We start from the raw sequence: 13,297 nt of genomic DNA, 5'->3' as shown, positions 1-13,297 counted from the left end.
CGTATTCTGCACACCTGCAAAAATGTCACAAATGCAAAAGCAACATTGCTATCCTTAAAACTTTAGTCATAAACAGCTATCTCTTCAGACAAGTCACCGTGGGGCCTAGGCTAACATATTGAGCTCTGGGAACCTGATGCAGAAATGAAAACTACCTCCCAGTCTTCTGGCTTCTGTGGTTGTGCAGCTGTGGTATTTTGGGGGAACCATCTTCTATGTTTGCCATCAAATTTTAGCTGTTGATAACCAGTTACATTGATTTTAAAACAAAAGCAGTACACTTCCTTAGAAGAGGCCCAGAATTTCTGAGGCAACACAGTACAGTGGTACCTCGGGTTACAGACCCTTCAGTTCGCAGACTGCCAATCCAGAAATAGTACCTCAGATTAAGAACTTTACCTCAGGATGAGAACAGAAATCGTGCGGCGGCAGTGGGAGGCCCCATTAGCTAAAGTGGTGCCTCAGGTTAAGAACAGTTTCAGGTTAAGAACGGACCTCCGGAATGAATTAAGTTCTTATCCCGAGGTACCACTGTATTGTTGTTGCTATTTACAACAGCACTTATGGTGCTTTACTGAGTATAAAGACAGGTCCCTGCGCTGAAGAACTCACAATCCACAATTTCATACAGGGCAAACAGCAGAGGAAAGGGAGAGAAGTAGCACAGGGACAAGCAGGGAAAGAGTATGATGGTTTGCTCAACAAGCACGCCTGTAGATTGTAGGCTCATTTGCAGGAGAGCACAGGAACAAAACACTGAGCTAACAGCTTCACATAAATGGTGGGATTTGAGAAAGGATTTAAAGCAAGTCAGGGGGCCAAATGTAGCCCTCCAAATCTCTCTGAACAGCTCTGCTTTTCCCCAGACCACACGCCATCGCCAAGCCTGCTTCACACATTTTAGACCAGATGTAACTTGGCCCTGGGCTGTGATAAATGCTGATTGGCTGCCTAGATAGAAGAGGGCCGTGTGCAGAAAGAGTAACTTTTGCCCAGCTGGAATGTTGTCTACTACTATACAAAGGAAAGAGCCACACCCACCCACCCCCCGACCCTTTCCCCCTGGTGCCCTTTCTGAAAGTCCAGCAAACCTCTTCCGTTCCGCTTCCGCTTTCCAGTAGCTACTTCCCTCTTTGATATATCTTGCATTCCCATGAAATTTCCATTCATATATTTCAATACACACATACATTTCAATGCAGTACACCTTAGTTTGGAAGTCTTGCTTGAACCCTCCTTATTTTTTGCATCATGGTAGATAAGAATTCAGAAAAGCGACAGTCTATGCTATGATCTACAATGAACCAACTCTCGAAGCCTGCTTGGAACACAAACCCAGGCAGCCACCAGTCTGTATGGAGAGAGCTGTTTTCCATGTGTATATTACCTTGCAATTCATGTGTCACTTCTTGCTTTGTTACCCCACGCAAGCGCTGACATGGTTACGCACAGGTTTCAACATCTTGGAAACATACGTTATCCTGAAAATAAAAGTTTTAAAGCCAGCAAGGTGCTAGCCCTCATGGACTCATCAGCATGTGGATGTGTGTCAGGGGGGAATTAGAAGCTAGAGAGGTTGAGGTTGTGGTGAAGCAGGCTTACCAGCATTAGAGGGTGTGATCCAGAGTCCCCCCACTTCTTATGAATAGCAAAGTCAATGAAACCGAGAAGTGGCCCCTCTACAGAAAGCTGGGATTTAGAAGAGGGGCCCCAACCTGAAAAGACAGTAGCCGACTGTCCTATGTTATTACACTTCTCTAATTCTCAGTGCTCTTTGTGGCCAGAGGGTGGAAATTGCAAGGGTGCAGATCTCAGCTCACTATTAGGTGAAATGTCAAAGAGGCCAGAGCTTTTCTAAAGTGGACAGGACTGTCTCCTGGAGTTGGCAGACTTCCGTTGCAGGAGGGGATCTTTCAAGCAGAGGCTGGGCAGGTCTTTCTTTCAGGGTTGCTGTGTTTACACCTTGCAATGTAAGCTCTTCATGGATTAGACCACTAGGGCATCTTTCCAGTACTCACATTCTTCTGTTCTATTTCTTTCTGTCCAGGGCATTGGGTGAAGGTTTTGGAAGGGGTTGGGGGCTTTGAAAAAAATCCAGAACCTTGAAGCAGAATAGAAACAAGTTTTCTCTGGTGGAGAATAAAGTTGCAGTGGCCTTTGACTTGAGCCTTATTTTTGTCCTGTATTCCATTTTATGATTAGGAGCTGGTGAAGCTCACTATTGAGAAGCAAGAACACCCGTCCCCCACAAGCCCCGTTAAACCCAGCATACCTGCTTCTTCAACGGACAGGTGAGTCACAAAGAGTGTCTGATGAAGCAGTCAGAAACCAAAGTTACTCGTGGGACAGGCCTGTATCAGTTGCTTGCAGGGAACACACCCAAAAGAGAAATAGTGGAAGATGAAGGGAGGAAGCAGCAGCAAGTTCAGTGGGGTCTCTTGCTCTAGTTTGCTGCTGAATCTGTGGAACATAAGGTCACATTTTCACCATATATTTAAGGAACATTCATAGCCCTATAACTGTTGTGTCTTCCCCCACCCAAAAAAATCCTGGGAATGGTAGGCTTTTATCTGATATATATTAGATAAATAGTTGTATGAGCAAAAGGAATATAGGGAGAGGAACTGAATTAAATTATATCAATTAATTGTTAAACATGCATGTGGGAAAAGGTGCTTTCTTAAAGGGCCAGAGTGAGTGACTGGGTCTTCCAAATACTTGTACGTTCTACACAGTGCCTGGCGCCCTCCCTGGGCCCCTGGTGCACAATGCCAAATGAACCATAATGCTGCAAATGCTGTATACAAAGCAAGCTATACTTTTCCCATCCTTCTCAGCCCTTCAGAGCTTCCCCTGACGGATCGTGAGATGGAGATTCTCAACAAGACAACAGGGATTGCTCAGACGGCGGAGATTTTGACGGATCCTATGGACGAAGAAGTCGCCCCTCCCAAGCCTCCCCTTCCCTGCATCCGGGTCGCTGAAAACAGGTAGAGCTGGAAGAAATGAGTTCGGGAGTTGCCTCAGTAGCCTCTTGTCACTACAGTCAGGATTGAAATAATTAACTAGTTGTCATTTAGAGGTTTTCAGACTTTAGAGAACCCTTTCCATGTCAGCTTGTCAGGCAGAGAACCAGCACTGTTCTGGGTTCATGCTTCTGTTATGTGTTGTAAGAATGGACTGTAGATCCCCAGTGGTGGCTGGTGTGGTACTTCTTGGGGTTGGTAGGGCAGAAGTAAAAGGCAGCATTTTCTGCGCTGATGACAAGAGGCTGGAAATGATCTGTCTGTCTCTGTGCGTGGTCTGTATCTGTACAGTGTGTGCACATCTGAGCAGGCATACATTGGCCACACTCACCACCGGTACTGGAAAACATTCTGATTTCCTAAGCAAGGTGAGATTAGATGCATAAATTGAGCTGGTGAAGGTGCAGGTGCATTCATTTCTGGTTTCATGGAAATGGGGGTGGAGGGCGTAGGGAAATAAAGCAAAAAAGAGTGGAAGAAGACAAAGCGAAACTCTTGTTATCTTCCTTAAGCAGCAAGCACACAAAAGCTCCTAATTTGTGGCAGAGATGGTCACAAACTTAGATGGCTTTAAATTAGGACTGGACAGATTCATGGAGGAGAGCGCTATGAATGGCTACTAGACACAGTGACTTCGTTCTGCCTCCATGGCCAGATCCAGAAACTGCATGAGGAGAGAAGTGTCTTGTGCTTGGATCCTGCTTATGAGCTTCCCTTAGGCATCAGGTTGGCAACTGTAAAAACAGGGTGCTAGACTGGATGGGCAATTGGCCTGATCCAGCAAGGGTCTTCTTACCTATTTTTTAGAAGTTGGGTGGGTTTGATATTTCTTATGACCCTCTACCCAGCTGTTCAGGGTTGTTTAAGAAGAACGGCAACACCTTGCTTGTTGAAGTGTGTGATGGGGGATGCAAACAAATACTGTGTGGCTTGCTAGAATCGTGTGAGATTCTTTTCCTTTTGCAGGCTCTGTGGTCACTGGTGTGAGTTGGCTGTGCAGCTTTCTCACTGTTGAAGGGCTTTGACATCAAGACACCCTCTGGGGCAATGGGCGTGCCCCAGAAACAGAATAATTTGCAAACATACTGGCATCTAGAAAATCTTACCATTATCTGGTTGCTTGGGGTGTGTGTGTTTTTTGGTCAGCCCCATTAGGAACAATTAACTCTCCCCCCCCCCCATTGAATGCAGAGAAATGGTTGGTTTGGGTTTTACTACCATTTTCAAACTTCATGAGAAACTCCATCCTTTGAAGGAAATACTGTCATACCTCGGGTTAAAGTAGCTTCAGGTTAAGCGTTTTCAGGTTGCATTCCATGGCGACCCGAAAGTAACAGAACAGGTTACTTCCAGGTTTTGCCACTCACGCATGCGCAGATGCTCAAAATGACGTCATGTGCAGAAGCAGCAAATCGCTACCCACAGACACGGGTTGCGTTCTGCTCAGGATGTGAACGGGGCTCCAGAACAGATCCCGTTCGCATCCAGAGGTACCACTGTAGCAGCTAATGAGGGAAAGACTATAGCTCAGTGGTAGAGCATCTGCTTTACTTGCAAAAGGTCCCAGGTTCAATCTCCAGCATCTCCAGGTAGGGCTGGAAAAGATTGCCTGCCTGAAACCCTGGAGGACCTTTGCCAGTCAGTGTAGACAGTACTGAGCTAGATGGACCCAGCGGTCTATCTCATTAGAAGGAAGCCTCTTGGGTTTTCCTGTTTAAATCAGTACTTTATTCAGAACCATGAAGACTGGAATCTTACTTTGTTTTCAGGGGAAGGGCTTAGGTTCTCTCCCCAGTATCTTCAGGTAGGTCTGGGAGAGACTCCACATCTGAGAAACAACTGGTCAGTCTAGTTCCATCTTGTCTGCACTGCTCAGCAGCAGCAGCTCTCCAGAGTTTTGGGTGGAGGGTGGTGGTCTCTCTCAGCTCTACCTAGAAATGCCAGCAGGGATCAAACCTGGGACCTTCTGCATGCAAAGGAAATTCTCTGCCACTGAGCTATGGCCCTTCCCCAACCTTCTTAGAAATGGTTATTGTGGCTTATTGATCCAGAAGTACTTGACTGGCGTTGTTGTGTTCATGTTTTTCTTTGACCCACCTTTCACAGCCCTCCTCCTGCACTGCCGCCGAAGAAACGCCAGTCGGCGCCATCTCCCACTAGAGTGGCTGTTGTGGCACCCATGAGCCGGACCACCAGTGGGTCCAGTTTGCCAATTGGAATAAATAGGCAGGTAAGTCGGAAGTTGCCTTGTGCTGGTTCAGACTGTTGGCCCATCTAGTTTTCTGCTCTGAGTAGCAGACCACTGGCAGCCTCCCCAAACCCAATTTAATTGCTGATGGTGGGACATGTAAGTGCAGAGTACCAGTGGGCACTGCATGATGTTGGTCCCTATTTTGTCACTGACCAGGGCAAGGAAGTTGAAAGGCTTGGCCTGGCCCAGCACAGTGATGGGGGCACATGTTGCCCCCTCTCACCACTCATCATTAAAAGGAGGGGTGCCATGTTGAATCTGTATGTCTGGGTCTGTGTTTGGTATAGACTACCTTTGCCTCTATGTTTGTGTGTGTGTGTGTGTGTGTGTGTGTGTGTGTGTGTAGCTTTTTAGGGGGGTGGGGAGGGAAGTGAGACAGTTTATTGCAAAGGTTGAGAAACCTAGTTTCTTAAGTAGATAAACATTGAGGGGGTTATATACTTTACATAAAGCTGGAAACAGCTGATGCTCTCCCCATGTGTGTTGGAGGTCTTTTGGCTCCACCCCTGCCAAATCACCCTCCTGCCCCCACCCCCACAACTGGGAGAACTGTGTACAGCACATTGAACTCCTTGGAGGAAAGGCGGAATATAAACGAAATACCGTATTTTTCACTATGAGACGCACCAGACCACAAGACGCACCTAGTTTTTGGAGGAGGAAAACAAGAAAAAAAATATTCTGAATCTCAGAAACCAGAACAGCAAGAGGTGAAAGCAGCGATCCCTCTTGCTGTTCTGGCTTCTGGGATAGCTGCGCAGCCTGCATTCACTCCATGAGACGCGCACACATTTCCCCTTACTTTTTAAGAGGGAAAAAGTGAGTCTTATAGAGCAAAAAATACTGTAAATAAATAAAATAATGCAACTCCCAAACATTCCAAGGCAACAAAACCTTAGCTTTTCAAAACACATTAAAACCTGAAAGCATTTTATTGATGTTTTCACATTTTATCATGCCTTTGTTGTGCACCGCTTTGTTATTTATTTTTAATGAAAGTGTGGCTTGTAAATATTTAAATAAAATAAATACCTTGAATAAATGAAACAAACATAACTCCCCTCCTCTTCTTCTTCTGTGCCTCCAGGATTTTGATGCAGACTGTTACGCACAGCGGAGGCTGTCAGGAGGCAGCCAGTCCTATGGCGGGGAATCCCCCCGCCTCTCGCCATACAACAGCATGGGCAAGCTCAGCAAATCCGATGAGCAGCTCTCCTCGCTGGACTGTGACAGCGGGCAGTGCTCCCGCAACACAAGCTGTGAAACGCTAGGTAGGGAGTGGGTGTTCTTGCCAGAGGACCTGGAGAGGGGAAAGGGGACAGGGTGCATGCACCCTGCAGCTTGGGTTTTGAGGGCCTGGTGTTTAGAAATGCCTCTGTAGCATCTAAGCTGATGGTGATTGATTAGTGGCTCCTTTTCACAAATGTGAACTCAAAGCAACTTACAGAAACAAACGTTTGGAGACAACCTAGAATGTTAAAGTATATGTTATGTTTTATTCTACTCAATCTACCCTGCTAAAAAAGAAAGAGAGCAGAAAACTAAGGGCCAGAAGACTGGGTGAATAAAAATGTTTTTGCCTGGCAAGTAAGACCAGATAGTGACAGCTGCTAGTGCAGCCTTGCTGGGAAGGGACTGTTCTGCAAACAGGAAGCCACCACTGAGAAGGCCCTTTTCTGGTGTTGCTTTTTGTGTGCAGTTTAAAGAAAAGGCAAATAAGAGGGAGATGGTGTGGAGAAACTGATTGAGAGAGGATTATCCATTGAAGCTGAATGCTCAGGACAGAGTGGTTTAACAGCCACTCCCTCTTCACAGGGATCTCTGGGAAATAGTAGTTGTGTGAAGGAAATAGGGTTCCCTTAACAACTCTCAGCATCCTTACCAAGCCACAGCTTCCAGAATTACTTGGGGGAAGCCATGGCCGCTTAAAGTGGTGTCATAGTACTTGAAATATATGGTGTTGATGTGGCCTTAGTTGGCTCTGCCTGTCATTGTGTGTGGAGCCACTTACTGTTGGCCTCCCTGACTTCCTGCGAGTGGCAGACCCTGGGGTCTCAATGATCAGCAGTGCCCTTTGTGATGCCAAAATTCGGCACCTCCTCCTCCCCACCTCTTGCTTTCCATGCTGCATAGTAGTTGTGGTGCCCCTGAGGCTCCACGCTCAGTGTGACGGAACTTGCTGTGCTCCCTTAAATCCACCTCTGCTTCTGCCCAACCAGTCCCAAGGGGCACCACCCACTGCTAGTCTCTCCTGATGTGTATCAGCACCCTTCTGACCTAGCAGTTGGGGCTCACTGTTGCTCAGTCTCCTGATGGTTGCCTCTCTTCTATTCTCCACAGATCATTATGATCCAGACTACGAGTTCCTGCAGCAGGACCTCTCGAATGCCGACCAGTTACCTCAGCAGGGGCCCACCGCCCTCAGCCCTTTGCCAGAGTCTCTGGGGGAGGCCGGCTCCCCATTTTACGGACGCACTTTCCAGCTGCCAGTGGCGGCCGCTTTGGCTGCTGAGGTCCCTCCGGCTCTCCCAGAGAAGAAGAGGAGGGGGACAGTCAACCCTACTTTTGATACTTCCGGCTGCCGTGTCTTGTTTGAGAGGCACCCTTCGCAGTATGACAACATTTCAGAGGACGATCTGCACAACCCCACCCTGCTCCCCCCTATGACCATCACGCCTTTTGCTACCGTGCTGCCCTTCCAGCCAGGGAATGCCCCAGCCCCCGTTGAATTCCTCACTGACTTTCTCATTCCGGACTCCACTAGTGACTCTGAGAAACCGCCACCTCTGCCAGAGAAGAAAAACAAACACAGTAAGTGCAAAATTGACTCAGTTTCTCGTGGCTCATGTGCCCATTGCAGCTCAGGAAAGGGCTCCATATTAGCAGAGTCACTTAAAATAATGCAGATTGAGTCTAGAGCAAAAAGGCCTGATCATACTTCCGTGTGCAAACCAGAAAAAACTGTGTATAGTTTGAGGAGAAAGGAACAGAGAGGTTTTGTCTTTTTTGGTTCATGTACATAGCAGGAAGACAAACATCCAAATATACAGAGGAAAACTCCCTTGGAACCACATAGTCAATCATACCAACTGAATGATCCCTGCTGTTGTACTTCCAACATTCCACAGTGGTAGAGCACATGGTTGCATGTAGGAACTCTAGGGTGAATCCCTGCCATCTCCAGGAACGGCTGGGAAAGACTTCTGCCTGAAACCCTAGAGAGGCTCTGCCAGTCAGTGCAGACAGTAATGACCCAGATCACAGGCAAGGTGATTATGGCCCTCTGGATATTGCTGGACTACATCTCTCATCATCCCTGACTTATTAGCCATTTTGGCTGCAGGTGGAGCTGGAGTCTGGAAGTTTTCTCTCAGTTCATTTTTCCAATTTTCAGTTCTCCACATTTCCACATCACTTTGCATTTTAAAAAAAGTCACTGGGATGACTTCTCAGCATTCAGGTGTGCATTTCTTTCTCTCAACTCACACATTGTTGTATTTAATTTTCTCTAATGCACATATTTGTTTAAGCCATTTCCCCATATAGAACACATTTTTGTTCATTATTTTCACTATACACTTCGATACACTTTTTTTTGGTACACATTTTGGGGGGATGGGGAATGTACAAAATCTGGAGGTGTTAATCTAGCACTTACTATTTCAGGAAATGCAAATGAGCCAGTGCGGTATAGTGGTTAAGAGCGGTAGACTCGTAATCTGGTGAACCAGGTTTGATTCCGGTTCACGTGCAGCTGCTGGGTGACCTTGGGCTAGTCACACTTCTCTGAAGTCTCTCAGCCTCACCTCACAGAGTGTTTGTTGTGGGGGAGGAAGGGAAAGGAGATTGTTAGCCGCTTTGAGACTCCTTAAAGGTAAAGGTAAAGGGACCCCTGACCATTAGGTCCAGTCGTGGCCGACTCGGGTTGCGGCGCTCATCTTGCTTTATTGGCCGAGGGAGCCGGCTTACAGCTTCCAGTTCATGTGGCCAGCATGACTAAGCCACTTCTGGCGAACCAGAGCAGCACACGGAAACGCCATTTACTTTCCCACTGGAGCGGTGCCTATTTATCTATTTGCACTTTGATGTGCTTTCGAACTGCTAGGTTGGCAGGAGCAGGGACCGAACAATAGGAGCTCACCCCGTCGCAGGGATTCGAACTGCCGACCTTCTGATCGGCAAGTCCTAGGCTCTGTGGTTTAACCCACAGCACCACCTGCGTCCCCTTGAGACTCCTTAGGGTAGTGATAAAGCGGGATATCAAATCCGAACTCTTCTTCTTCTTCTTCTTCATTCTTTGCTATGATGTAACCAGGCCAATTTCCCACATCCCCTCCAAATGGCAAATCCCTGGATTCCTCAAGGCAAGCCATGCTCCCCCCCCCCTCATACAGAACAGCAGTTGGGAACCTCCAGCCCATCATCCACCAGTATCTTGTTCTAAGTGGCCTACTTTGCCTGTGAGGCTATCTGCCCCTGCAAACCATGCCAACCTGGTCAAGACCCGGCATCAGGTGTTGGGCATGCTAATGCCACTGATCAAATCCCTTTGCCTTTGCCTACATAGCTTCATTTCCAAACCACGCAAGCAGATGGAAATGCTTCCCCTGACCTCATTGTGATGTCAGGCGATTGACAGGTGCACAGCTGCCATATAGGCCTTCGAAGGGTGAGGGTTGGCGGATGTAAGGATCCTTTTCCTCTGCTATAGGATGAGCAAAATCTCATTGGTGGTCATGGCTACCACACAGCTGAAATGGCAAAGATAGCTTGGATTGGTTCTATACCTTGATCCATTGATGCAGCCAGTGGTGCTGGGGAAGGGAAGGTTCCCCAGAAGCCTCCCAGGTGGGTAAACCACTCACACCCTCCTGTGTCTTTTCTGTTCCAGTGATGGCCTATATGCAGTTTGTGGAGGACTACTCAGAACCGCAGCCTTCTATGTTCTACCAGACACCGCAGAATGAACACATCTACCAACAGAAGAACAAGCACCTGATGGAGGTTTATGGGTTCAACGACTCCTTCAGCAGTGCTGACTCTGGGCAGGATCTTGCTCCACCTCCTGCCCTCCCACCAAAACAGCGGCAGTTGGTGAGTGCTCCTTTCCTCCTCTTCCTGACCCACCAGATGTGATGCATTTCAGATTTGTTTTATCCACCTTGCCGAGGAGACAGGCCCCATTACTTGTAGTTCTTCTCTCCCACCGAATTTTTATAGATGATTTTGTTTTTATTTCACTTACCTGGGTAATTTATAGGGCCTTGACCATACGACCCAAAAGCCACCAGGGTGAAGGCATTGGATTCGAACATCGGAAGAGCCTGGCTGCTGGATCAGGCCAAAGGAGGCTTTGGTTCTGGTTCTCACCATGGTCACCTAGATGCTCACAAGTGGGACCTGTGTGCAACGGTGCTCTCCAGTTGTTCCTCATCAACTGGGCATGGAGGTTGTGCTATCACCGTAGACCTCCAGGGTAGGGGCCAATCTAGTCAAGCATTCTGCTCTCACATTGGCAAACCAGGTGCCCCAATGGAAAGCCTGTGAGCAGGACTTGAGTGCAATAGCTCTCTTCCTGCTTCCAAATCTGGCATTCAGAGGCATATTGTCTCAGACAGTGGATGTAGAACACAAGAAGAGCCCTGCTGGATCAGGCCAAGGACCCAGGACCCAGCTAGTTCAGCATCCTGTCCTCACAGTTGCCAACCAGATACCCATTATGGGAATTCCATAATAGTTAAATAGCAGAAACTCTCAAAAATGGCGAAACTCTTTGGGGGGGTTAGTTCTTATGGGACAATCTCCCTTTTTTGGTGTTTTCTAATTTAAAGTCGTAGCAGGCTTTTTGTCTGCAGAGAGAGCCCAGCTTTACAGTTAACATGGCAAATCAAACATAGGCAGCCGGTTCTGCATTTTAGATGTTTCCTCATAAACTTGCACTGCAAGACAATGAAATGAAACAAAGATCCTGTTGCAGATATAATTTCGTCTATTTCCTTTAGCAATGTAGAAGAATAAGAAGCTATGCAGGTCTCAAAAGATCCCGCCCCTGTCAGCTGTTTGATCTAGGAGTTTGCAGGGCCTGGCTTGAGGCCATTCTTTCCCCCCTTTCTTCCCTCCTCTTCCTTTCTTCCTCTTTCTTCCTCTTCTTCTCTCATTCTCTCTTCCTCCAGCAGGCCTCTTTTGCTGCCTCCTCCTCCTTCTCCTCTGTCTCCTACTGTGTCCAGCCACCTAAAGTGCCCATCGCCACCGAGGACATCGGCACGGCTCAGGGCCTCACTATGTCCATCTCTAATTCCTTCCTCCACCAGCATAGCACCCTTCCTGTGCACTCGGTGAGTTACTAACTTTGGACTTCTTGTCTTGTCTTGCTGACTCCTGCTGTCTCTTTGGTGGGGGGTGGCGGCTGTGATTTATTGCCCCAGATGGTGGTGGGGTGTGTGTTGTGGGGGAGGGGCAATGTGTTTGTGACTCTTTGGGTGCCAAATATACCGGCCATAACTGCGCCATACATTTAAAGCAGTAACAAGCCGCCAGAGGCATAGTGTTGCAGGGGATCGGGAGGGGTCAGAGAACAATTGCTATTTCCATAGCAAGAATCCCTGTCTCCAGCATCGTGATTGGCGTGAAAGAGGAGCTTTTCGGCTACTGAGAAGTCTTCTCACCCTTTGTGCTGATTGGAGCTGGTTGGAGCCAATCAGAGTGAAAGGAGATGAGCCAGCCACTGAGGATTGACTCCTCAGGGAAACTCTGGAGAAGAACAACTTCTGGAGAAGTTGTTAAGCAAACTCTGGAGAAGTTGTTATGCATGCACCAAAGCTAAGCACTTAGGAACACTGACAAGAGGCTTCAGCTGTGAGGGGGCATGGCTATGGCTATCGTGAAGGGACCCTGCACTTCTGAATTTGCCACTGCACTACTTTGTACCACTTTAAACAGTCATGGCTTCATCCACAGAATCCTAGGAACTGTAACTTGTTAAAGGTGTTGGGAGTTATTAGGAGACCCCTTACTTTCCTCATGAAGCTACAATTCCCAAAGTTCCCTGGGACAAGGAATTGATTGTTAAACCACTGTACCATACAGCATTCCTAAAACACTCATCCAATTAGTGGGACAAGTCCTACCACACCCCTCTCAAAGGTGAGCATCACAGTAGAGGCTTGCTTCACCACCAAGGGTCTGAGTAATAAAAACTGTCTAACCTGAGGCCTGAAAGCTCCCTAGCAAGAGCATTCCACAAACTGGGAGGGTAAGGGCAGGCGCTACTGAAAAGGGCTTGTTCTCATGGGGTCACTCCATACCGGCCTCAGTCAAAGCACACAGAGAAAAGCCTCTGATGAAGACCACAATGTCTGGGCTGGTCCTTCAGGTAAGCTCCACACCTTGCATCCAGCAGGGATATATGGGAGGAAGGGAAGAGGTGGCTAGTAGCTGACAGGAGTGGGGACATTTGCCAGGAAGTCCCATGATGAGAAACACCCTTAGCCAATGGGGAGATATGCTGGGAGTTGTAGTCCAACAACATCTAGGGATCCAAGGTTGAATGGTACTTACCTAACCTATTCTGAACAACGACATCTCTCCACGGTCCTCTGCAGGGGCCTATTCTAGCTCTGCTGCTTGCAAGCCTTGAAATTAGATTTGACTCTTAGGCTTTCTGCATCCAGAACCACATGCTGTATTGCCCACCCATCCATTGCCTTTGAAAATCAACTGTGTAATAAATGAGGGTGCATAGAGGATCTTTCCTAGTTCCATCCCAGTAGCTCCTTCTGCGCCATTTTGTTTCCTTCCCTGGTGATGTTCAGTTGATTTTTGGAATATTTTGGAGTATACTTTCTTCCTTCTCTATCAGGACTAGAATCTTTCAGCCTCCCCCAACTCTCTGCAGGTGTTTGCATAAGCCCCAACCTGCACAAGCAGTGGTCAGGGATGATGAGAATTGTAGTTCATTTGCTTTCCCTTAACCTGGTATCCTCCAGGCATGGTTAGACTACAGCTCCCATCAGCCCCAGCT

At 47.6% G+C, this 13,297-nt stretch overlaps 1 protein-coding gene across 12 annotated transcripts in view; it reads left to right on the top strand.

The window, feature by feature from the left end:
* The window catches only part of RAPGEF1 (Rap guanine nucleotide exchange factor 1), a 111,541-nt gene that overhangs the window by 67,712 nt on the left and 30,532 nt on the right, over positions 1-13,297 (top strand). For 7 of the 12 annotated variants that reach the window (XR_008328669.1, XM_053374957.1, XM_053374959.1 and 4 more), the window contains 7 exons: positions 2,203-2,291; positions 2,838-2,990; positions 5,133-5,256; positions 6,365-6,548; positions 7,618-8,088; positions 10,169-10,371; positions 11,451-11,612. Coding sequence is in view for 11 of the 12 variants with exons in the window: in XM_053374957.1 (XP_053230932.1) it covers positions 2,203-2,291; positions 2,838-2,990; positions 5,133-5,256; positions 6,365-6,548; positions 7,618-8,088; positions 10,169-10,371; positions 11,451-11,612 (1,386 nt within the window). In the remaining variant the exon portion in view is untranslated. The remainder of the gene's footprint in view (positions 1-2,202; positions 2,292-2,837; positions 2,991-5,132; positions 5,257-6,364; positions 6,549-7,617; positions 8,089-10,168; positions 10,372-11,450; positions 11,613-13,297) is intronic. The other 5 variants (XM_053374956.1, XM_053374961.1, XM_053374964.1 and 2 more) reach the window with 2 other exon arrangements.

This window comes from Podarcis raffonei, chromosome Z, assembly GCF_027172205.1.
Source record: "Podarcis raffonei isolate rPodRaf1 chromosome Z, rPodRaf1.pri, whole genome shotgun sequence".
Lineage (NCBI taxonomy): Eukaryota > Metazoa > Chordata > Lepidosauria > Squamata > Lacertidae > Podarcis > Podarcis raffonei.
The sequence above is the reverse complement of the archived record's forward strand: the minus strand, read 5'-3'. Positions and strand labels throughout refer to the sequence as shown.